At 40.4% G+C, this 25,909-nt stretch overlaps 2 protein-coding genes across 2 annotated transcripts in view; both read left to right on the top strand.

Annotated features, from left to right (window-relative positions):
* The window catches only part of LOC136880955 (luciferin sulfotransferase), a 331,501-nt gene that overhangs the window by 167,880 nt on the left and 137,712 nt on the right, over positions 1 to 25,909 (top strand). The gene's annotated exons all lie outside the window — the stretch shown is intronic.
* The window catches only part of LOC136862644 (luciferin sulfotransferase), a 105,208-nt gene continuing 83,322 nt past the window's right edge, over positions 4,024 to 25,909 (top strand). Inside the window, exon 1 of the mRNA XM_068225719.1 lies at positions 4,024 to 4,119. Within this exon, the coding sequence (XP_068081820.1) occupies positions 4,076 to 4,119 (44 nt within the window). The 5' untranslated portion in view covers positions 4,024 to 4,075. The remainder of the gene's footprint in view (positions 4,120 to 25,909) is intronic.

The following is a 25,909-nucleotide window of genomic DNA, read 5'->3' as shown; positions in this document are numbered from 1 at the left end:
AACCGTGTTTGATACCGTCACTAAAATTGTTCACAGTTTAGGTAAATACTAGCACAAATTTTCACCACTATTACACCCTAGGATGTACAAAATTCTCTGTGGTTGCGGCAAGGTATACATTGACCAACATACCGGTCCATTGTTACTTATATCAAGGAACACCAACGAAATATCCGTCTCAACCAGCCAGATAAGTCAGCAATAGCTGAGCACGCCCTATCGTCGGGTCATGATGTCGTGTTCCAAGATGTTCGAGCTCGTACCCACACTAAACACTACACGTAGAGGATTATTTCAACAGGGACACTGACTATAAATTAAGTAATACGTGATTGCCAGTCATTAAGGAGTTTAACTATTCTTATTTCGTTTCGATGATTTCCAAATTCGTACTTTCCTCATCACCAAATGGTTCATTCGTGGCTGTGTGTTGAGTGTCATACTTTCATAAAGTGTGTACATCAGTTCTTCCCACCCCACCACCTCCCAGATCGTCTTACGTTATTATCATCCTCTTTTTTTCCACACACTTTCTTTCCCTTCTTCATATCTGCTCTATTCTACCCTGGGTGTCTTTGGTTGCACTTCATTTTATTATCTTCTACGGCATTTGTTTCTTCTACCACATTCGTCCTGGTTCGTCTGATGACCTTTCTGTTACTTCTCTCGAACACAGTGGCGGCGATTAAAGGAGGGGAGGGGAGGAAATCGCCCCCACCCATTTCGTGGAGAAAACATATTTTTGTTGCCATTGATTCTTTCACGGCCCGTACTTATAGACATGATACTGTATAAGCTTTTGGGCTTATTCCGTGTCAAGAAAATAACGTTTCGCAGTGGACTGTGCTCTGCATCATCAGAAGAAAATCTCGACTGTTCACGGGAAACGCTTCTTAAACAATGAACTTTAGAAATTTAGACGTTATAATAGAAGTAGAAATGGTACGTTCAATCGTCACCAGATGGCTCCCCGGACGCGGCACAGCGCTAGCGTTCGAAGCGGAAGCTGACCGAACCATCAGAATCAGTCTAAGAGGGTCACATATCATGTGTACGAAACATTATGACATTGACAGGTGTATGACATTGACACAAGCTTGGAATGAATCATCTGGTGATGAGTAACGTACGAATTTGGAAAACATCGAGACGAAATAACAATAGTGAAGGGACAGGGAAGGGAACTACCTAACGTAAATCCTTAATGGCTGGCAACCAGGTATTATTGATAGCCAGTGTCCCTGTTGAAATTGTTAGGATTTCTACGTATTTCCTATACAGTATCACATCATATTTTTATTCCATTTTAGCCGTCTGAAACTAGGAATTATTTAAACATAATTTGTACAAGCCCTGTTGTTTTATCAGCTAATTCGTTCCTTTATTTCTTTAATTATTACCAACTAGCAGAAGTACCCGTTCTTCGTACGGGTTATCAGAAACTGGCTTTAGTTACTCATACTATCGGTGTGACTGACTTCATTAGATATTTATATCACTGGTGTATTTACTTAACTACGAAGAAATTATTTGTCATGTTTGGAATTATAGTGTATCTTCTTCTTCTTTTCTTCATGGGGGCATCTAAATATTAGTTCCTAATTAGCGTTGACCTCCAAGATCTTTTGCTACCATGTTTTTCCTTCATTCCCACCTAGATATACCTGCTCCCTTCACAAAGCTGCAGGTTTAGTGTAAGTATACTTTCGCCAGATAGTACCGCAAATATAAATATTATTGAAAGTATTTGTTTGATCCGACATTTCATAACTATTACAAATAATAAAGGAAATACGCGATGCATAAAAGAATCTACTATAATTATCGAGAATTATAATTCTCAGGGCTTGTCACTCATGTCGCACATCATATAATGAATCTGAGTATAAATGTTGAGAAATTTTTTCAAGTCATGGGCGCACCATCATGACAATTGTGTACAGTATATAGGTTTCATGGTTACAATGATCGTAAAAGTGGACCAAAATATCGGCACTAATAAAATCAGTGACCCTACTACTCCATGATTTGATAGAAAATAGTTTAAACTATAGATAACAGACTCCGCAAAATGCTGAAACCTAAGCCAGTACGTAAAAACGGAGGCCCATCGGCAACCGCTGGTCGCTGTACTACGGAGATCTCTGGAGCTATTATTTTTATACTTCACTCCCTTTCCATCCCCGCCCAAAGGAATGCTCTGAGCGTCTTACACAACAGTTTATTTTTTCCAGATAGTAAGTCATATGTGTATCATTTTTTTTTGGCAGCTATGCCCAAACGTACATGCATAATCTCGCTGCTGTAGAATCCTGGAGCTGACGTTGCCATGGTTACGGCCGTTCGTTTCTTTATCCGATTCCTAGAGCAGGGGTAGTGTGGTTACAATATCTCCATAACGGTTGGTTTTAGGGCCTTCAAACATGGTTTTCGAACCCGAAAGTTTTACCGAGTTTTGTTCTTTGCGCCAAGGGGCTTAAAATGAGCTTTGTCTCGTCCTTGTACGACAAATTCGATTTCGCATATATTAGCCTTTTTTAATATTTTTATATCTCCCCCCCCCCGTCGACCCCCCTCAAATTGTTTTGAAAATAAAATACAGCCCATATTACTCACTGGCAATGTAGCTTTCTACAGGTGAAGTAATTTTTAAAATCGGTTCAGTAGTGTTTGAGTCTATCCGTTACAAACAAATATACAAATTTTTCCTCTTTATAATATTAGTATAGAAGTATAAATTACATCCGTACACATACGGTTGCCGTCAGGAAGGGCATACAGCATACAGTTCGCACCCGCAACCTCACAGGTGTGGGTAAAGCGATAGAAGAAGAGGAAGATACTCATTTAAAAAAACACTCGCTTTTTTATTCTTTTCACCCCCTTAAGTGGATTTTCCAAAAAGAGTGTGTTCATTTTTAAAGGAGATTCCAAGTACAAATTTTAAAGTCTGTAACATCTTTTTTTGAGATATACATATCCTCATATAAATAATTAATTCAACTCCTTCCTCACTTTCTTTCACCCCCCCCCCCCTTAAGTGGGTTTTCTGAAAACGAATATTTGTGTTCTTTTATTTTTAAAGAGGATTCCAAATATCAATTTTCATACCTGTAACGTGTTGAGTTTTTGTGATTTATTGTAGATAATTTCGCTGCTGTAGAATCCTGGAGCAGACGTTGCCGTGGTTACGGCAGTTCATTACTTTATCCGATTCCTATAGCAGGGGTAGAGTGGTGCCAGTATCTCCGTAACGGTTGGTTTTAGGGCCTTAAAACATGGTTTTCGGGCCCGTAGGGCTTACCGAGTTTTGTTTTTTGCGTCAAGAGGATTAAATTGAGCTTTGTCTCGTCCTTATACGACAAATTCGATATTTTGCCTATATTAGCCTATTATTTTTATATTCCCCCCCCCCCATTTCGAATTGTTTTGAAAATAAAATACAGCCCATGTTACTCTCAACGTAGGTTTCTATAGGTGAAGAAATTTTTAAAATCGGTTTAGTAGTTTTTGAGTCTATTCGTTACAAACAAACAAATTTTTCCTCTTTATAATATTAGCATAGAAAAACCGGGTACTTCCAGTTGTCTGTAATTTTTTTTGCCATCCTACTTCTAATTCCTAATCGCCACTACTGTAAGTACACACGGTGTAATAGGAACGTCTATGAGCGTACCACTTACTATAACCAACAGCAAAGTATTCTTAAATTCAAACCCTCTTTATTAGAGTAGTCCTCCTCGTGAACAGTCGAGATTTTCTTCTGAAGACGTTCTCTGCGAAACGTAAAGAATTTCACCTTGTTTTCTTGATATGGCATAAACCCAAAAGCCTATATCATGTCTACAAGTACGGGCCGTGAATGAATTATTATTATTATTATTATTATTATTATTATTATTATTATTATTATTATTATTATTATTATTATTATTATTATTATTATTATTATTATTATTGGATATCACTTTTTGAATCTAGATATTCTTAATAAATATATCACATTTTTGTCTCTGAATTCTAGTGCACTATTCTCCGTTCTGGAAACACGTCTTAGACTTCTGGGAAATGAGAAATGAGCCAAACATCTCCATATACCATTATGAAGATATGGATGGAGTAAGTCATTTTTAATTATTGCTTTATTTTGAGAAGTTTGCCCACCTACTCTTTTTATGATTCTCAACTGTTTGTAGTCTTTATCATTTCCATCATATTCATTTGTAGGACTGAAATTGTCCATATCATAGAGATGTTGGGGTAGCAAGCCTGTCATTTACCAAGAGGCCCCGGGTTCGATGACTGGCCATATGAAAGATTTCTAATAATAATATTATTTGCTTTACGTCACACTAACTACTTTTACGGTTTTCGGAGACGCCGAGGTGCCGGAATTTAGTCCCGCAGGAGTTCTTTTTACGTGCCAGTAAATCTACCGACACGAGGCTGACGTATCTGAGCACCTATAAATACCACCGGACTGAGCGAGGATCGAACCTGCCAAGTTGGGGTCAGTAGGCCAGCGCCTCAACCGTCTGAGCCACTCATCCCGGCTGAAAGATTTCTACTTGGAGCAGAGTGCTGGTTCGAGGCCCAAGCTGTCTAGGTCAGAACATTTGAGGAGCTATCTGTCAGTGATACAATGGTCCCGGTAGGATTCACCGCACTTCCCACTTGTCACGTTGTAATCTACAGAATTTCGGGCTGATCAGCAGTTGCTTGATAGGCCAAGGCTGCAGCTCAACGGAGTTTTATTTGCTTTGGGATTTCAATACAGATGTTCAGTTCAGAGCTAGTATTGCAAGCATAGCCTGTAATCAAACTAGAACATCTTCTTTGGTGGTAATGGTGACACTTTTTGCTTTAAGGGCAAATAAACAAGCTAATTGTCTCGATATATTTCTAACTAGGCCAATAAAGTGGATGAGGTCCGACCCTTCGAAGAATGAAGGTATCACAAAAAGAAAGTGGAGAACAATGAAAAACTTTAAAGACTTCTTAGATATAACAAATCGAATACCTGTAGTCGAAGTCTGAAAAGATTAAGCGTTGACCAAGGCATGATGGATCGGAAAGATGGAATTGAGGAACCTAGCAGAAGCATGCCAGATACAGTGAAGGAGCTTGTGATCGCTATTCCATGATCCCATGGCGGATGTCCCCGTGACATGACAGTGAATTACTACAACTGTTAAAAATCATGTTTACATTAAAGTTGGTCTTTTCCCTTTAGAGGTAATGTTTTTTAATTCTATTTTTTCGGGCGTCGACCTATGAAGATCATTTGCTCCTGCTTGCACCATGTGTGAGGAACCTGCGTGTATTATGTAAATGGTGGAAGTGTAAAGTGTTGAATGTGAGGAAAGGAACGGTAAGGACGACACAAACACCCAGTCCCCATGCGAGTGATATTAATTATTTAAAATTAAAAGCTCCTGACCCGGCCGGGAATCGAACCCCGGGACCGGCGGGTGACAGGCGGACACGTTGCCCCCACCACCGCGGAGACTGACTAGAGGTAATGTTAATCCCGGAAAAGTAAATAGAAAGAACTAATTGCGTCTCACTTTAAACGCCGACACATTCTATGTTTTTTTAACAATTATGCCACGGGTGAGGGATACATGATCAGTTCCACTTCTGATTTCATTTTTGTCTGTTCGATTGTTGGACTATTCGAGACCTTAGGTATAGCACTTGGACACACTCAAGTTCTCGGGTTGAAGAACTGCAACGGCCTAGGCTTCTATAACTAATCTAAAATAACATTGCACTGTCTTATTAATAGGTAGTTGATGAATGTTCTATCTCTTCTGCCTGCACTCATCTTCGCTAGTTAGCATTACCGCTACAGTTGTACTAGTATCTGCCGGGCTGAGTGGCTCAGACGGTTGAGGCGCTGGCCTACTAACCCCAACTTGGCAGGTTCTGTCCTGGCTCAATCCGGTGGTATTTGAAGGTGCTCAAATACGCCAGCCTCGTGTCGGTAGATTTACTGGCACGTAAAAGAACTCCTGCGGGACTAAATTCCGTCACCTCGCCGTCTCTGAAAACCATAAAAGTAATTAGTGGGACGTAAATCAAATAACATTATTATTATTATTATTATTATTATTATTATTATTATTGTACTAATAACTAACCCGTCAATAACAGGAATAAGACTTAGAACTATCGCTTATCACTGAGTGTTTTGGTTTTTTCTATTGACGAGCTTCCCGTGAGTGATGTTCATAGAATACATCCAGGATATCCCCCACTGTCGATAAGGAGACCTCAACTTGGGAGTGTCGGTTAGCAGTTAGCTCCTTAATTTCACCCTTCCTCCGTCTCTTCCGACTCCGACGGTATTAGGTTTGTGAGGCGCCGGGAGCCTTTCATTTTCACGGATTTAATGGTCTTTCCTTTTACCGATACCTTCATTTCTGAAAGATATGGCTTCTTTTAGTTTTCCCTCTGATTCGTGTTGATAGAGGATGGTGGCCCTGTTGTACTTCACTTTAAAATTGTGATCACACACCACTTTCTATCGCTGACCAAACTGCCTCTTTGAGACAGAAGGAAAATTAACATAATTTTAGTGTTATACATAATTATATTATTGTGATTACCGATGTGGAGTTACTATAGCCTCGTCCTAGTCCACGAGTGGCCTAGTAAGTGATCCTGAGAGTCGGGATACAAGTTGCTATGGAATAGGTGTGGGCATCACGGACATATTCTGAGCCATGGCCCTCCGTGTTCTCAGGAGGCTGGTATTATACAACCCACCAGTGATTCCTAAACTGTTAGAGAGGACATTGCCACTGACACTACGTTTAAGTAGGATTGCATATTACCCCACATAAATTTGCCGAGATCAGAATATTACGAGCATAAGCAAGCCACGAACCAATAGGAGTGACGGTGTCCCACTTCTATTTGACAGGCGACGGACTCCTTGGAAAAAAACTTGGCGTTGAGATGGAATTCCATGGGGTACTATCAATATTAAAGCAGAAATGGCTTTGTTAGCAAATGGAATGTGTCTGGATGTGGTAGAAATTATTGATGCCGGATAAGGGGAGATAGCGAGGAAGAGATATGAGATAGTACAGTGTTCTTAACAAATGTTAAAGCAGAAAGGGCTGATTGTGGGGCAGGGCTATTCGTCATGAATACATAGCACCCATTATAGTTGAAGAGCGAACGATGTGGACAGATTTATCGGTTGGGGAAATTTGGACGAGAATTGTCTCAGTGTATTCGCCAAGTGAAAGAGCAGATGGGTATGAAGTGGACAAATTTTATGAAACGCTGAGTGAATGTATATATTCTCCCCGTATCCCTGTAATCCCAGACTAGCAGTTGTGAGTCATGAGGAATCCACAGGGTGGACCGTTCGTGAGCCCAATGCTTGCAATGGGGATAGGAGACCGTTATGGATTTGCCAAGGTAAGACAAATAACAAAAGCACGTAAAATGTCGAACCAAAATTATTTAACAAAATACACTGTAGAGAAATAAATTTAGCAAGAAAACGGCATAACAATAAAAATAAATAAGTTCTCTGAATAACGACAACAAATTTTACTTTACAAAAATTGAATCTGTTGATACCATTTGTAACTCAATTATAGATTCTAATCGTATTTTCAATATTCTTAAGTTAAGTTGATCACTTTCATTGTAAGTTATAAACTCTTAAAATAATTTAACGTTGGATTCAAAATAACATTAACACCCCTCAGAAATGTAATGGAATTAATTTTATGGATAATTATTTCATGAAAAATATTTTTGCATTGTCTGTTTCTCTTCCTCGCTCAAACTTCGTTAAACTGAACTTATTATATAAGCCTACTTACTGAACAGTTTTAAATTCTTCTGACCGAGAAATGAATTTACATTTAAATTCACCCATCAGAAACAGCTTCAATTCATTTTAATATACATTTTCCGTAATTAAGAATCTTGAATTTGGTTCCACACTGAGTCAAATCACCTATTCAAACCGAATTAAATCTTCTCGATTTAAAAATACTAGGCTACGATCTCGCCTTTCCTCTCAATAAAATCAAATATACACAAAAAATTGCTTCTCCACTTCAGAAGATAATACTATTCAACGCTGGTAATGCACATTGAAACAACAACATATTCATTACAGAAAATGACCAGAACACAATCAATAAAAAATCACACTCGCCCAATATTGCTCTAGAAAAGAAATACTAGCCACAAAATTTATATCAAATGTCAAAGCACAGACATTATATCCGTCACAATCTCTGAAGAGAAGGTAGGTTTCCACTCGCTATAAAGCACACAGCAAGTTTTTCATAACAGCAATGCCAGGTGGCGGCTGACCTTGGCCTCGCCAGAGCGGGCAGCTCCTTCTTCACGGCAATTATGGAGGTCACACTTGATCGCCACTGGGTAGGTACCACATGCCGTACGAGCACAGTATGTATGTATGTATGTATGTATGTATGTATGTATGTATGTATGTATGTATGTATGTATGTATGTATGTATGTATGTATGTATGTATGTATGTATGTATGTACGTATGAATGTATTATTGCACCAGTCTACGATCTCGCCAAATCGTCCAGACCGGTCAGCAAATAAATTAAACAACTGTGGAAGCATATATCACCATAACAGAAAAACAAGAAAGAAAGACATAAGAATTAAAGGAACTTACCATGAACAGTGCAGGTGATAACAAACCGTGGAACGTGGTTACTGTATCAAAACTTGATTAACTACTCCAAGAACAAAACAAAACCATTTAAATAAAGAAAGAGATTTTATTTAGGAAAATAATGGAATAAAATTTAAAACTGAACATCCTCAAAGCACCTAAATGTTTCTTTTCTTTTAAACAGTTAACAAGCGTGCGCAGGAATCGACCGATACCCCTACAAGAAATTTTTAAAGCTCACAACCCTTTCAATCAATTTGTTCAAATTCACAGACCTCGATCTTGCATTTTAAATACCTTTTGAAGGTCACACATTCTTGGTATACCAGATAGACATTTGACAATAAATTAAATTTACTAGATTAGAGACTTGCTTCTTGAGGAGTTTTCACAAGGAAACTCATCCCAAATAACTACAAAAAGCAAAGGCCCAGAAAAGAAATAACACCCCCAAGCAAACGAACAGGAAAATTGAAGAACTATCAGGGTATCCAGTCAACACAATGCAAAATGCAATACCCCCAAAAATAATCATCACCAATCCCCCAGGACAGCGCCATAACTAGACCTACAAGGATAACCCAATCACAAGACACAAGCACGACAATGCAAATAAGGAAAACAAAAGAAAAACAGATGAGTAAGAATCCCCAAAAGAGGCAAAAATAATGAAATAAAACATTTAAACCCAGGAAGGAACAAGGAAAAATGCAATTACTAAAGTCCTTGTGAAAACTTCTCACTATTCTACCTCACAGCAAAATTATCATTATTATTATTGTTACCGTGTTTTGGTGGTAGGTAGAGGTGAAAGAAGGTGCGGGCGTGAATGGATCTCAAGCTACGAAAATATAGTGCATGTAAACAAAATTTAAAATTTAATAAGGTTATTTTTTTTTCAAAATAAATAAGTAACAAGCATGGCAGTTACAGAGTAGCAAGTCAAAAAAGGTAGTTACAATATTTACAGAAGTTGGGCTTCGAGCCCCGAATTCACAATGCTTGGGCAATCAGCTCAGTTTTATCCCAAACACAATTTTAACAGAGGGGCAGAAAACCCCATTCATACCTAGGAGCCCTTGCTCCAAATTACACTGAAAAACCTCCTCGAGGCATACAACATACAATTTTTAAAAGAGCGACACGCTCTCCAATTTAAGCCTCTCCCAGGCCACACTAAACTCCACCTTCAAGCTGTCCTCAACGGACATAACACAGGGGTAAAATACCCAATCTACTGAGGTCTATTAAACGAAAAGAATGTTAATTAAATGACCTCTAAAATAACAATTTGAGAGGAGGCGAACTTGCACTCCTAATACACTTTGTTTTTAAGACCTATTTTGGCTCTTAGGCCACTGATGCAAGGGCTAATCCCATACTACAGAGGTGACTTAAGAAAGGAACAATAATTTTACGTTATCGAAGAATAGGTTGTGAGAAATAAGTTCACCTCAAAACAATATGAGTGGGAGCTCGAGAGGGTTAGCACTCTCTATCCCATTATGTAGCTTTACAAGAGAATAGAAGAAAAGAGTAGTTACATTTTAGGAAAAGGTTACATGATGGAAAACGCTTCGAACCCGCCGCGAGAGTTAAACTGCCGACCTAGCAAGAAAATAAGTTATTAATAGGCCATTACCTGGTAGTAGATCGCAGCCGAGGAAAGAGGCGCTTCCCGCCTCCTGCTATGTACTTAATACACTGAAAGATGGAACAGAAGTGGCCCGGAGACCCTAAAATCAGCAGTTTAAATACTCTCGCAGAAAATTCTAGGCGTTAGGGGAAAGAAAACACCCTCCCACAAAGATTTTATTGGGTAGGACCCCGCAACAGATTCAAGTTGGGGAAAGATACACCAGATTGGTCAGAAATTCATTGAAGAAATTCGTGATTGGATACATTCAAAACAAGGGGAAGAAAGGGGTAAATATTGCCAACTTAAACAATGACAGAAAGAAATTTAACAAAGAACAAACTCCTGAAATTAAATTTTCTCCAACAAAATAGTTCTTTGACTCCGCACTAGGTTGCACTATTGTTGATCTTCAGTAGTGTCCTCTAGAAGAGAAAGTTCACACCTCTTAATACAAGCAAAACAAAAGTACGTCGAAAATGACACAGTTCACAAACTCAAAAATTTCCAGGTAGTGACATCTTCTGAGAAATTTGGAAATTAAGACCGTAGATAAAGTTCAGACTTCCTCCAGAAGAGGAGTTTTAACTGGCGCAACTTTTAAATAAACGGTGTGGAGGTGTACCGCCCGGTACAGACCTCCCCCCCCAAAAGTTCCTCCAAGGGGTAACACAGAAGAACATAAGCTTTTGTTTGAAAATAAGTTCCAAGTTTTGATGTTGATATTAAGATAACTTGCAGAAGTATTTGAGAAATTTCTTAATTCGGTTCCAAAATTTTGTTGTTGCAGGTGAAGTAAAGTCTTTATGTTTATAGAAGTTGAATTTCTGAAGATAAGCTTTTAATACTTAAAAGTGAAGGAAAAATTTGCAATGTCCACCCAATATTGCTGTTGAATTCCCAAGTGTAGTTATCTCTTATAGTAACTTTCCATGTAGTTGATGTTGATGAAGTTGGATGGCCAGACCGGCCGTTGCAGCTTGCGTCCAAAAGGAGGCCGCTCGGACCCCTTAAGTACCCTGAGATACCGCTCGCCCGCACTATGAGGGGAGCAGAGGTGTTGAAACACGCCGCGCCCGCGGTGAACATATACAGGCTGCGGGCCAGTAGCAGGTCGTGCGCCGCACATCCGCCTTGGCCGGGAGGAGAGCTCCGGCTCGCCGTGCACATGTCGGCCTCGCTGGAGAGGAGGGGGCCCATCCCCCTCCCCAGTTGCTGCACGGCGCTGCGCGGCTGCGGGGGCACTGAAACATTAAAGCTAGGCGGCAGAATTGTGTTGGACCATCGTCTTCATTGAGGGTACAGGCATTATGGAGAGGTTGAGGGGCCAGCGGCGTGTAGATATCCATGGCATTAAATATTATGAAGCCACAGTGTAAGGTGGAGCAGGAGACGGGAGCGTGGTAATGGCCGTGGCAAGGACAGAATGGCAGTTTAACGGGTCGGGACAGGTTTTACAAAAATGCTTACATCTGAAACAAAATATTATAGGTAGTGCAAAATGCCTTAAAAGTGAAACTCAAAAAAAAAAATATAACCTTCATATCCTTTCAAAATAATATGAAGGAAGTTAACACAGAAATTACACTGGTTTCACCTGGGACAGGTGAACTCTAAATATCCTCTCGGTGGCTGGATTACTTAACAATAAGGTAACCGGCGTAAGAAAATCGAGAATGATACAAGGCCCATGAAATCTGGGGGCAAGCTTGCCCGCGGGAACAAAATTTTTGACCATAACCTGGTCACCTACCTTCAAAGGGGTGGGTCTCCGTCCACGATCATACCTTTCCCTAACCTTTTCATGAGACACTTTAAGATTGGCTTTAGCCTTCTTCCAAAGATCTTTAATGTTGTCCGGATCTATTGTCTCGGGCAGAATGTCACTCAGAGACCAGAGGTTAGAGAGCGGCGAGTTGGGAACAAACTTGAACATCAAAGAAGCTGGAGTAAACTTGTGAGATTCATGAACCGCCGAATTCAAAGCAAAAGCTAACCAATGCAGGGACGTGTCCCACCTGGAAGGATCTTCATGATGATAAGCAATGAGAGCGGACCTGAGATTACGGTTAACCCGTTCAGCCAGAGATGGTTGCGGGTAATAAGCAGAAGTAGTTACATGAGATATTGATAAGTCAAAACAGAATTTACGAAATAAATTAGATGTAAAAGCCTTAGCATTATCAGATACAATATATTGACACGGACCAAAAGAAGCAAAAATAGAATTTAAGCAGGTAATGGTGGACTGAGCGGTAGCCAGCTTAGTCGGAAATAACCAGGAAAATCTAGTAAAACCATCTACACATACAAAGATGAACTTGTTGGCATTCCCCTTTGACTGGGGGAAGGGTCCCACATAATCAATATACAGGCGTTCCATGGGGCGCGACGCTTGATGAGAAGACAAAAGGCCTACCTTAGTGGACATGGTTGTTTTACTAAGCAAACAAGATTTACAGGCTTTTACAAGTTCACGAATTTCACCGTCCATACCTTTCCAGATGAACCTTTCACGAATCTTTTCACGGGTTTTAAAGATTCCAAGATGCCCCCCCAATGGGGTCTCATGATAGTATTTGAAGATCATAGGCACGAGAACAGCTGGAACGACAACTTTCATCATCTTGTCATGCCTCGAAGGGCAACATAAAACACCATTCCTCAGAACATAAGGGACGACATGTTCCCCAGAAGAAAGGGTTTCCATTATCGGAGCCAGCGTAGGATCTTCACGTTGGTATTTCTCGATATCCCTAAAGAGCATGGGAGCATCGGTTAAGATGGCATTAACCTCGGATAGTATGGACTCGGAAGGTGATGAACTGTCGACCGGTTCATGGGTCTCGACGTCGTTAGAAAACATACGGCTGAGTCCATCAGCAATAACATTTTCGGTACCTCTGATATGCCTGACATTGAATTGGAAGGCAGAAATACGGATGGCCCAACGGGCTATACGACCAGTACGACGCGGCCTACCTAAGACCCAGCTTAAGGCTTGGTTATCTGTCTCCAGGTCGAATTTGACATGTTCCAGATAGAGACGGAACTTTTCTAAGGCAAATAAAACTGCCAAACCTTCGAGCTCATAGATGGAATACTTGGCTTCTTGAGCTGACAATGTCCTAGATGCATAGGCGATGGGTCGCCTCCCTAGTTCAGTCTCTTGAAGAAGGACTGCAGCTACAGCTGACGACGACGCGTCCGTTTGGACGATGAATTTCTTCGAGAAATCAGGCATAGCAAGTACAGGGGCATTACAGAGAGCTAATTTAAGATCTTTGAAAGCGGCTTGTTGAGAAGGTCCCCACTCGAATTTGATGCCTTTCCTACGAAGAAGGTTTAAGGGCGCCGCTCTATTAGCAAAGTTAGGAATGAACTTTCTGAAGAAATTCACCATACCAATAAACCTGGCGATGCCTTTAATGTCCTTGGGAGGTTTAAAATCACGGATGGCCTGTGTTCTAGAATGATCGACTGCTACACCATCGGGTGACACAATATGCCCTAGGAATGACATAGAGGGCTTAGCAAAGGCAACCTTGGACAACTTAACAGTTAACCCAGCCTTACGAAGGCGATCGAGAACTTCGCGCAGATGATCTAGATGTTCTTCAAAAGTCTCTGAAAATACGACGACATCATCCAAGTAGTGATATAAGTACTCAAATTTGATGTCGGAGAAGACCCTATCTAGTAGCCTAGTGAGTACAGCTGCTCCGGTGGGGAGCCCGAAAGGCACGCGGTTGTATTCGTATAAATTCCAGTCCGTAGCAAACGCTGTAAGATGTTTAGACTCTTCGGCAAGGGGAATTTGATTATAGGCCTGATTTAAGTCCAAGATGGTGAAGAACTTGGCCTCACGAAACCATGAAAAACAAGAATGAAGGTCAGGAAGGGGCACAGATTGCAACACCACCTTCCGATTGAGAGCCCTGTAATCAATGACAGGCCTGAAGCCTCCTTGGGGTTTCGGGACTAGAAAAATAGGCGATGAATACGCCGACTTAGAGGGCCTAATAATACCATCCTTCAACATCTGATCAATAATTTCTTTCAGAGCCTTCATTTTAGGTGGAGATAGCCTATAAGGTGGAAAACGGACAGGAATCGAATCCGTGACCTCAATTTTGTATTCAATAAGGTCAGTAACACCAAGAGTCTCAGAGAACACCTCGGGAAATGACTGACACAGTTTGCGAATACTATCAGCCTGCTCCTCAGGTAGATGTCTAAGGTCTAACAACATCTCATCCTGGGTAGGCGAAATAGAAGAGCATGACACAGAATTACACTTTAATAGCGGTATTTTACAACTAGAAGCAAATTTGAATGTGCACGACCTAGACTGGAGATCGAGCACAAGACCAGTGTGAGAAATAAAGTCAGCTCCCAATATAATGGGGCAAGACAATTGCTTGGCCACAAACAATTTAATTGTCCATGTAAACTTAAAAATACGAATTTTGACCAGTACGGAACCTAGAATTTCTAATGGAGATGAATTAGCCGAAACATATTGAATAGGAGAAGAGTCATAGACAGGTAGTTTACAAACAGATTTCAATTTCGAGTACCATTCAGCCGAAATAATGGAACAAACACTGCCTGAATCTAATAGAGCTGTTATAGGCTCGTTATTTAACTCAATCTTAAGAAAAGGAACAGGTGCGGGGGTATCCGCCGCAATCCTAAGACATTCTTTAGGGCATTCAAAAGATGAATTTGAAGGCTGATCGTTCTCTGCATTTACAACCTGTTTACTAGGGGCTGAGTCTCGGGAAGATGGATTAGTCGACTCAGCCGAAGCCACTAGTCACTTTTTATTATTGGCATAGATGGAATTTGCACCAGAAGTTGAGCAGGAGGGGGTGCTATTTGAGTTTGGGCAATTCTTGGCGATATGTGAGAAGGCCCCGCACTTAAAACAGCCTTGTGATGACCCGGCTCCATTCCTTGTCCCACTTGACTTGATCAGTGGACACTTGTCGCGCAGATGGTCAGGCGACCCGCAAGCATAACATTTACGGGGATTGACTGGTCGGCGAGGTGGAGGCCGAGTATTACTAAAGGAAGGCGGGGGTTCTTTCGCGACACGCAAAGAATCGGCGTATCTAACTCCTTCCGCTGAAACGGCCAATGCTTCAAGTTCAGAGAAAGTTTGCGGGCACGCCGCAAAACACAAATATGACCTATAGGGAGGTGAAATTCCCTCTACAATAGCCTGTACAATCTGATATTCAGGAAAATGAAGGGCAAACACCCTAGTATAAAACTTAATGTCCTGTATGAAATCAGCCAAGTTTTCATCCAACCTCTGTACTCGATAATAGTATTTCTGAATCAGAGATGACCTCGCGCGGGCAGGAATGAAATTTGCAAGCAAGTGTGCGTGAAAATCTTCAATAGATGACTGTTCAGCAATGGCTCTTACTATTTTATCTGAGAGAACACCAATAGCATACGGATAGATAATTTGCAAAATCTGACAAGGGGAAAGAGAAAACACAAGGGCGTGATCCTGAAATTCAACTAAAAATCTTAAAAATGAAATAACTTCACTGGTGGTGTTGACAGAAAACTTAGAGATACCTCTTAGCAACATTGCCAATGGATGAGGCAAGCTACTAAACCCGGGTGACATAGTAGGTAAAGGTTTCAATGGCAAAGAAGTTAATTCAGAACGGATGTTACCCAACGATGCACGGCGTTCAGACTCGTTGTCCAATGGGGCAGAGATAGTTTGAGCAGTGGGGGTTTTCCTATTTACTTCTCCCTTAGGAGACTCTTCCTCGCTACATACATTCACTATGGTGGGTAGATCAGATTTGGGAGGAATTTCCCCGGTTAACAATAGAGTGACTTTACTAGACAATTCAGAAATAGTTTCAAGGAGCGTATTAGCTTCCTTCCTCTGAACGTCATTCACCTTTAGAGACAACAGATCATTAACTCTATTTGAAAAGTGATATAGTCTGCCTTGCACACGCTTAATTTGATTAGGAGACGGATCATTTTCATCAAAAAAACTAACTACAGATGCTAGCCCAGTAATATTCTCGACGATCGTGGAAAGAGAGTCATCAATTTCTTTCTCTCCCAAATTGGGGATGGAAATGGGCAAATCAAGGGACTCTCTAAGCTTGTTAGTGTCTATTGCAACCGTGCCTCCAGATTGAACGTTTCTGATAGTTAACTCGTATATCAACTCCTCTTTGCGCAAATAGTTAAGGAGGAGAACATCGCGAGGGCCGGGCATGATGACAGAACGATTTTGAAAAACTCACAAATGCCAGCAACTGAGAAAATGGTTAGAGTTTGAATTAAAGCAATGTTTAACCGTCAAGAGGGGCAAAATTGAGACCCATTCAACCACGCTCTGCTACCACTTGTTACCGTGTTTTGGTGGTAGGTAGAGGTGAAAGAAGGTGCGGGCGTGAATGGATCTCAAGCTACGAAAATATAGTGCATGTAAACAAAATTTAAAATTTAATAAGGTTATATTTTTTTTCAAAATAAATAAGTAACAAGCATGGCAGTTACAGAGTAGCAAGTCAAAAAAGGTAGTTACAATATTTACAGAAGTTGGGCTTCGAGCCCCGAATTCACAATGCTTGGGCAATCAGCTCAGTTTTATCCCAAACACAATTTTAACAGAGGGGCAGAAAACCCCATTCATACCTAGGAGCCCTTGCTCCAAATTACACTGAAAAACCTCCTCGAGGCATACAACATACAATTTTTAAAAGAGCGACACGCTCTCCAATTTAAGCCTCTCCCAGGCCACACTAAACTCCACCTTCAAGCTGTCCTCAACGGACATAACACAGGGGTAAAATACCCAATCTACTGAGGTCTATTAAACGAAAAGAATGTTAATTAAATGACCTCTAAAATAACAATTTGAGAGGAGGCGAACTTGCACTCCTAATACACTTTGTTTTTAAGACCTATTTTGGCTCTTAGGCCACTGATGCAAGGGCTAATCCCATACTACAGAGGTGACTTAAGAAAGGAACAATAATTTTACGTTATCGAAGAATAGGTTGTGAGAAATAAGTTCACCTCAAAACAATATGAGTGGGAGCTCGAGAGGGTTAGCACTCTCTATCCCATTATGTAGCTTTACAAGAGAATAGAAGAAAAGAGTAGTTACATTTTAGGAAAAGGTTACATGATGGAAAACGCTTCGAACCCGCCGCGAGAGTTAAACTGCCGACCTAGCAAGAAAATAAGTTATTAATAGGCCATTACCTGGTAGTAGATCGCAGCCGAGGAAAGAGGCGCTTCCCGCCTCCTGCTATGTACTTAATACACTGAAAGATGGACCAGAAGTGGCCCGGAGACCCTAAAATCAGCAGTTTAAATACTCCCGCAGAAAATTCTAGGCGTTAGGGGAAAGAAAACACCCTCCCACAAAGATTTTATTGGGTAGGACCCCGCAACAGATTCAAGTTGGGGAAAGATACACCAGATTGGTCAGAAATTCATTGAAGAAATTCGTGATTGGATACATTCAAAACAAGGGGAAGAAAGGGGTAAATATTGCCAACTTAAACAATGACAGAAAGAAATTTAACAAAGAACAAACTCCTGAAATTAAATTTTCTCCAACAAAATAGTTCTTTGACTCCGCACTAGGTTGCACTATTGTTGATCTTCAGTAGTGTCCTCTAGAAGAGAAAGTTCACACCTCTTAATACAAGCAAAACAAAAGTACGTCGAAAATGACACAGTTCACAAACTCAAAAATTTCCAGGTAGTGACATCTTCTGAGAAATTTGGAAATTAAGACCGTAGATAAAGTTCAGACTTCCTCCAGAAGAGGAGTTTTAACTGGCGCAACTTTTAAATAAACGGTGTGGAGGTGTACCGCCCGGTACAATTATTATTCCAAATGCCCAGAAAAATGATAATGTAGTTAAGACATACTTGAAGAATAACATAAAATTCATACTTTTAATTAACAGGTTGGAAACATGTTAGACGTAGCTTCTACATTAGAACCCCGTAAACAATAGTGATTAAACGAAAGTCATTTCTCCCAGAAACAAAGCACTGTTTTCGAACTTCTTGAAAACCAAACGTAAATCAATCCCTTTAAAACGAGATCATTTGCAGTTGAAGAGGTGAGGTTCCCAGCTCAAAGCAACTCCCAGAGTAACAAATAATGCAGAACTTACAGTCTTGAAGTTTCCAATGAGATATCCAATACAGGAGACCAAGATGATATGAGTAAATCACACGTTCCAACGTATTTAAAAATAAATTTTGGAGGATGAATCAGTTACCAAGGTATACTAAAAGAGATCAAAACAAACTCTCCGGGAAATGCCCCGGGAGGATAGTTCCTACTATCCTTTGTCCATAGCAGTTCTTGAGTTCACGTGAAAGCGTGAGTACCAAGCACAACCAACCTCCATTTTCTCTAGTCGGCGATCAACAACCACTCGTTACCAAGGCATGCTTAAATCGCCTGGTACGGCCAAGGAAGATGCGTGCGCATACCGCTCGTAGAATAAAGTGACTTGACAGCAAGTTCATGCCTGCTCAGAGACCGATCAGCGGCAATTAGCCCACAAACATGTTTAAAAATATAAATTTAGTCAATGCCATGGCAAAGGTTCAATTTTACCAATTTTTAGGTTAGAAGCTCCAAGTCGAAAGAGATAATACAAGAGAGGATTTTCACTTTAATTCCGTCACAGTATGTATGTATGTATGTATGTATGTATGTATGTATGTATGTATGTATGTATGTATGTATGTATGTATGTATGTATGTATGTATGTATGTATGTATGTATGTATGTATGTATGTATGTATGTATGTATGTATGTATGTATGTATATGAAAATCGCACGGGAAGATATCTGGGCAGTGGGGAGGTTGTTGAAGAGTATTCCTCACAGAGTTGACAGTGTGGGGGCGGGTATTGTCATCTCGAAGGACAATGCTGTTCGATAGCATATCCAGGCGTTTCGAATTTATGGAGTACCTCGGTCTCTAAAACGTGTCTTTAGTGCTGTGCATTGAGTTTGGCCTCATGCTCGAGCTGAAGAAGGACGTTCATAGACACTGGTTTGCTTCGGACGATGACCTGTGCGATTGGATACAGATGTGGTTCTGTCGACAGTCTATCAACTTTTTTAATAATGGGACTGACCAACTCATCACCCACTGGGATAAATGTCTTAAACGTTCTGGCGATTAATTCTGAGGTACGAAATGTTCCGCTATACCTTCCGGCAGGTGACCCGTTTATATTTTTTTTCGCCTTGTAGATTACCTTTAATATGAGAACAGAGGATTACCTAACAGAGGTAATACCGAGCTCGATAGCTGCAGTCGCTTAAGTGCGGCCAGTATCCAGTATTCGGGAGATAGTATGTTCGAACCCCACTGTCGGCAGCCCTGAAAATGGTTTTCCGTGGTGTCCCATTTTTACACCAGGCGAATGCTGGGGCTGTACCTTAATTAAGGCCACGGCCGCTTCCTTCCCACTCCTAACCCTTTCCTGTCCCATCGTCGCCATAAAACCTATCTGTGTCGGTGCGACGTAAAGCAAGTAGCAAAAAAACAAAAAACAAAACAGAGGTAATAAAACCGCATACGGAGGGAAGTGGGTTCATTTTCTTGAACAAAACTTAGAAACCGGACTTCCACTTTTATAGTGGCACATAGACTCTCGAATCACTCCACTCACACCGGAAATGAGTACCGGTACAGCTGAGAGTAAACCTCAAACCCAAAACCACTCTATCAAACTTGTGAATGGTGATAGTCATCCAGGAATCCTAATGGTTTCTACGAAGATGGCTTTGGCTTTGATTGCAGAGAAGCTGAGATTCGGAGAAATCTGGGAATTCATCACAGTACCCTGCTGCGAACAGCTTCATCGTGAGTGTTTTAAGAAATTTCCTCAGTATCTGAGAGTATTGTTCTTTAACTCTTCATTCGACTTCAGTTTATGAAATACAGTATTTAAGATCAATTACATGCATCAAATGTTCAGTTTTTACTGTTTAACGAAATTCAGGAGTCCTGTGATGAATGACTAATATGTGTGAACGGATATCGTTACAATTAAAATAATAAGCAGTTCCATACATAAAAGTATTCGGCAGTAATCTATATAAATAAAGTAGTAGGGGGTCCACAGTCTGTAATTTCGTTTATTTTGCCATTTTTTCAGATATTTATCCGTTTTAGGTCAATTCAAGACCGTATCAGTTGTTTTTAGCTTTCGTGTCTGTTTGCTTGTCTTTTCACCATCACGGAGATACGGCTGGATAGATCTCGATCAAACTTCATATTTAGAGTATAATCATCCAGGGGAAGGTTTAGATGTGCGAATCATGAAATAATCGCTGAACAGACTGGGGGTTTATAGGCAAACCACAACAGTTTTCTTCCTTTTTCTCTTATACTATTGATTCTCTGTAAAATCTGTGGACTACATTAGAAACGTCCCTTCGTTTTAAACAATTTTTGTTATGTAAATAATTTCGCTTACTCTTCAAATGACGGAGAAGATTACTACTTTCTACGGGTTTCATGCTCTGCATTGACCGACCGGAAGACCCACAGCGATCCTAAGTGTTATCATGGCAACGTCTCTGCTTGCCAGCAGGGAAGTAACTTAACGTAATGCAACTTTCGTCATCATTCCTGTAAACTCGTGGTTTTTCCTTGGGTAGAAGGCGACAGAGACGTCAAGCTGCCATTCTCCGGGATATTTGCGGAATACCGTTGGAAGTTACAAACGTGTTCGAATAGCACTAAGGGGGGTTTGTTAATATTTGACCAGTACCTCGGAGTGTAACCCATTATTTCATACCCTAAGGTGTTTCCTTGTATTTCACATAATTTTTACTGTATTTCTCTATAACTTCTGTTTTTTGCTTTAATTTCTTGCGTCTGCCTTGCATCTTTAGGCTCAAGTAATAACACCATAAGTCATTTTCTTATCTGTTTACCTATGAATACCTGCACCTAAATGTCTCCTCTATTACCGCTTTCTTAAATCCGTAACTTATATCATTACCATTTAGTGAGGGCCATTTCATTTCCCAATACATCCACTTGTGGTTTACATGTTTGTCCTATCCGGCTGTCCTCAGTTGTATCCCATTTTCAGTTAATGTCGACTCTCTTAACTGTATTATTTTCCTCCTTAATTTCTTAGTACGTATTTGAGTGCTGATCCCGAAACCTTGACACTCTTTCCTTTGAGGAAAAATTCCAAGCTGCTCAACTTGTGTAACATTTTGGCCCCAGATAATATTGAAATATGGAGGCAATTTTAACGACGGTGCATACCATCGTTTCGGGGTAATTGGTGGCTAAACGATAATTCGTTTCATACAATAGATAACACAATCGTCCTTCAATTTGGAGTGATCTACACCTTTGGTCCTATGACCTTTTGTTGTACCTCGACCCCTTAGACGTTAGATAGAGTTGCATTTCTCTAATATAATCAAGTCTCTACAACTCGATTGAGACTGGCATTAGAAATTCTTTGTAATGAAAACTCCCCGCCTTTGTTGCGAATGGCAGTTGGCATGTGAGCCTTTCGTTACAGTAGAAACTCCTGAACTCGATTGTGAATGGCAGAAGGAAAATATGGCCAGCCATTATCATCAAAACTCCCCAACGTGCACCTTACATCGGAAACAACGAATGGGATCTTCCCCGTTTTGTTTCTCGGATAGCGCTAAGACACATGCAAATTAATATAATATTACTCACAACGTGTACAGTAAACTACGTAGAAATCTGTATACATGGTAGAATAACGTAGCGAAGCACGGGTACATTTGCTAGTTTAATAGTAAATGGTTATCGGAAAGCTCAGCATTTTAATATAGTCTAATTATTGTGCTTCTACTTCCCCGCTAGCAATGGCATGTAGCGTAGCCTGATAACCAGATCTTCAGATATAATTAATGGGCTACTTATTTTTTGTTTCAGTATTGGGATTTAGAGAAAGCTATCCGAAGTATATCTTTATTCTTGGGTAAAAAATGGGAGGAATGGCAGTTGGTATCTTTGATGGAAGAACTGGAATATAAGAGAAAGATGACGCAACAGCGATTTGTAGAGAAAAAGTACCGTGAATTTTACGAAGAAGACCAGAAAAGCCGAAAGTCCTCATATGATGAAGATACCTTAGGAATGACCCCTGAGCTAATAGAATTGGTGGAGGCCTGGAGTCAGAAGTGGCTGGAAGGTAGTGACTACCCTTACCGAGGATAAGAAATCTCAACTGTAAAACGAATTGTCAATGTTCCTTTTCATGTATGGAATTTATGTTGTATAAATGTGAATAAAAATTACCTCCATACTTTCTTGTTTTTCCTCTTCTTGCTGTGCCTTTTACTCGCAGAAGATTGTTCACTATTACGGAGTAATTATTATATTTTGTACTTCCCGTTTCAGGGTTGCCTTATCGTGGATATCAATCGGTTGTTGGAGGTCCCATACCCAAAGTAATTTGCTGTTCCCACGTCCACATTTATCTTCCATCATACCTTCTGTGAGAATTTGTGTGAGGTATTCGTCATTATCATGTCCGAAAATGTCACCGAGATAGACTGTTTCTTTTTTGCGGGGCATGATTTCCCGACACGACGGAATATCGCTTCGTTGGTGATTTGATCTACCCATGAGAGCCCATGAGATCTTCAGCATTGCAAAATGAATCCAAATTACTACCTATATATTTACAGAATTAGACTCATCTTTAGCTCGAAGCCCACTGTCGGCAGCCCTGAATATGGTTTTCACACCAGGCAAATGCCGGAGCTGTATCTTAATTTAGGCCACGGTCGCTTCCTTCCAACTCTTAATCCATCTCTATCCCATTGTCGCATAAGACCTGCGTATGTCGGTGCGTCGTAAAGAAAATTGTAATGTGACTTTCAACCCGCCTGGTTGCCATGATCATTAAGGCGTGAAGCCTATACGGTCTGATACCGTGGTTGGCCGGTTCGAGTCCAGATGCTGAAAAAACTTCACCATGAGAACACTGGACGGCAGGGTAAGGGGCGTGGTGGTTGGCAATTTCTAATCATTCTATTGCGTGCCGAAAGCCTGGATTAAATTCCAAACCTCTCCTCAGTATTGATGTGGAGTGAAGTCATATGATACTGTTGATGGTGATTCGTCCGTCGGATGGGGACGTAAAGCCTTCAGCAGACCCCTTGGTGCTATTCGACAGGAGTAGGCTATATGCCGCTACCGAGTTTCACCTTCTTCCTTCCTGCTATAATATAACACGTCATTCATTTCATCTCGTTAACTCCTCTGATGAGTTTGACGTCAGGAAGGGCATCCGATCGTAAAAGCTCCTAAAAGAACTTAAACCTAACCAAAACCCGTGGCGCTGTAGCCTTGATTGGCCTTAGCTTACCATCACTCACACTATCATTGGCCTCTGCATAGCCTGTCAAGCTAGCTCTGCGAAAATGTCTGCTGCAATGGAAATTATGTTGTCGGACTATAGCTAGAAATACTGGCTTTCCAATTGAGCTTGATCGTTGGTGGAGAAATGGCTTTACCCTTCAAACATCGTCTGCAGAGATCCTGAACGATCTTCTGTACGCCCAGCTAAACTGCAAATCGCTGCGTGTTAAGAGCCTCAACCTACCGAGGAGGCTTATGTATATTCGAGTGTCGCATGGTGATTGCGATGACAACCTCAGCCGAATTTTTTCGACTTTATGATAGCAGAGCGCTGGTGTTCTGAGCTCAAGTTGATGGATTTGAGCCTGGCTAATTCTAATGGTATTTGGAGATGCATTGAGTCAGTTCCAGCACGTAAGAGAACTCCTGCGAGAAAAATTTCTTGCACCTCGGCATTTCGTAAAACTGTTAAAGTATTTTTCTTTCTGGTCTTTCCCCAGTTTCTTGTGGTCAGCGAGTCGTGTAGGTTTGGCTCTGTTTTATTGTCGGATGCCCATTCATCGCAATTCCTATGAGGAGTGTGTGTGTTTAAATAATAATGTTATTTGCTTTACGTCCCACTAACTACTTTAACGGTCTTCGGAGACGCCGAGGTGCCGGAATTTAGTCCCACAGGAGTTCTTTTACGTGCCAGTAAATCTACCGACACGAGGCTGTCGTATTTGAGCAACTTCAAATTGTGTGTGTTTCTTTGGTGCTTCGTGATGTTGTGTGTAGATGAACGGATGCATATTGAGGCAAAACTAATACCCACTCCCTAAGATAGACGAATAACCATACGTAGTTAAAAATCCCGAGTCACCCGGAAATCGAACCTGGAGCCCTCTGAATCGAAGGCAACTACGCGGACTGTTCATCGGACAACATCCATTAAAGTATTTAGTGGGACTAATGAAGATAATAACTTGACTTCCTTAACCGGCTCCAGGGTCTCTCATAGCCAACAGCTACTCAGTTTGTACCACGTAGTTGGGCGAATTCCGTTCTAGCGGTCGGTCAAGATTTAAGAAGGGGATTGAACCCGAGGACTCAAAGTAAAATATTGATTCGCTACCTCTATACTACGACGTTAGTGTCGACCTGGCTATGCTTTTCTAAAATTATTTCCAACTGTCGGAAATTAGAAAATGAACTAATGTTGTAATGACTCAGGAGAGAATGTAAAATTGTTCTGAATTCCAAAGTTATAACATTCGGCTTCGTTCACGGCGGCGCATTAGATAAGATCATGTCTTGGAGGCTGTTCGGCAGTTGTTTGTTTTAACACTTAGGAAGGTCAGATAAAAAACCTCTCAGATAATGGATATTGGGCCATTCTTCGTTAAGGAGCAGTCGAATATTTACTGCGTGCAAGATAACAGTGAACTCTCGCGTAAGTGATGTACGTACCCTACTTTCAACATTCATATCGATATGTTTTAGTAGTATTGATTTCCTTTAATGATAACATTATGTATTATCGATAAAATTCAGGAAATCTACTCTTTGAAACCAATTTTACTACTTTAAACTGTCCTAAACATTTTCCACTACATGCGGTATATCTTGTGTGGGTTACATATTGCTATATTTTGTGTTACGTAGACTACCAATTAACCTAATATGTACCCTGCCTCTCTAATGTATTTCTAGTTAAAACGTATACTCGATATCTCCCCGGCCGTCCATTGTGTGTCACTCTCTAATGATAAATAATAATAATAATTATAATAATAATAATAATAATAATAATAATAATAATAATAATAATAATAATAATAATGCTGTTGATATAAAAGATTTTTAATAATCACTTAACACCTGAAAAACGAAAGTCAGGTTATGACAATCTATATATATAAAATAACTTGTCCTGACTGACTGACTGACTGATTCATCATCGCCGAGCCAAAACTACTGGACATAAAGAAATGAAATTTTGGACATAGATTCATATTAAGATGTAGGTGCTCGCTAAGAGAGGATTTTTGGATATTCCTTCGCTAAGGGGCTGAAAAGGGGGTTGAAATTTAAAAATGAGTGTATCAATATCTCAGAACTTTAAAAGTTTACAGATGTAAAAATTGGAATTAAGAATCTTCTTTAAAAATAAGGAAACACGTATTCTTTT

Source organism: Anabrus simplex, chromosome 1 (genome assembly GCF_040414725.1).
Source record: "Anabrus simplex isolate iqAnaSimp1 chromosome 1, ASM4041472v1, whole genome shotgun sequence".
NCBI lineage: Eukaryota > Metazoa > Arthropoda > Insecta > Orthoptera > Tettigoniidae > Anabrus > Anabrus simplex.
This window is presented reverse-complemented; position numbering and strand designations above follow the sequence as displayed.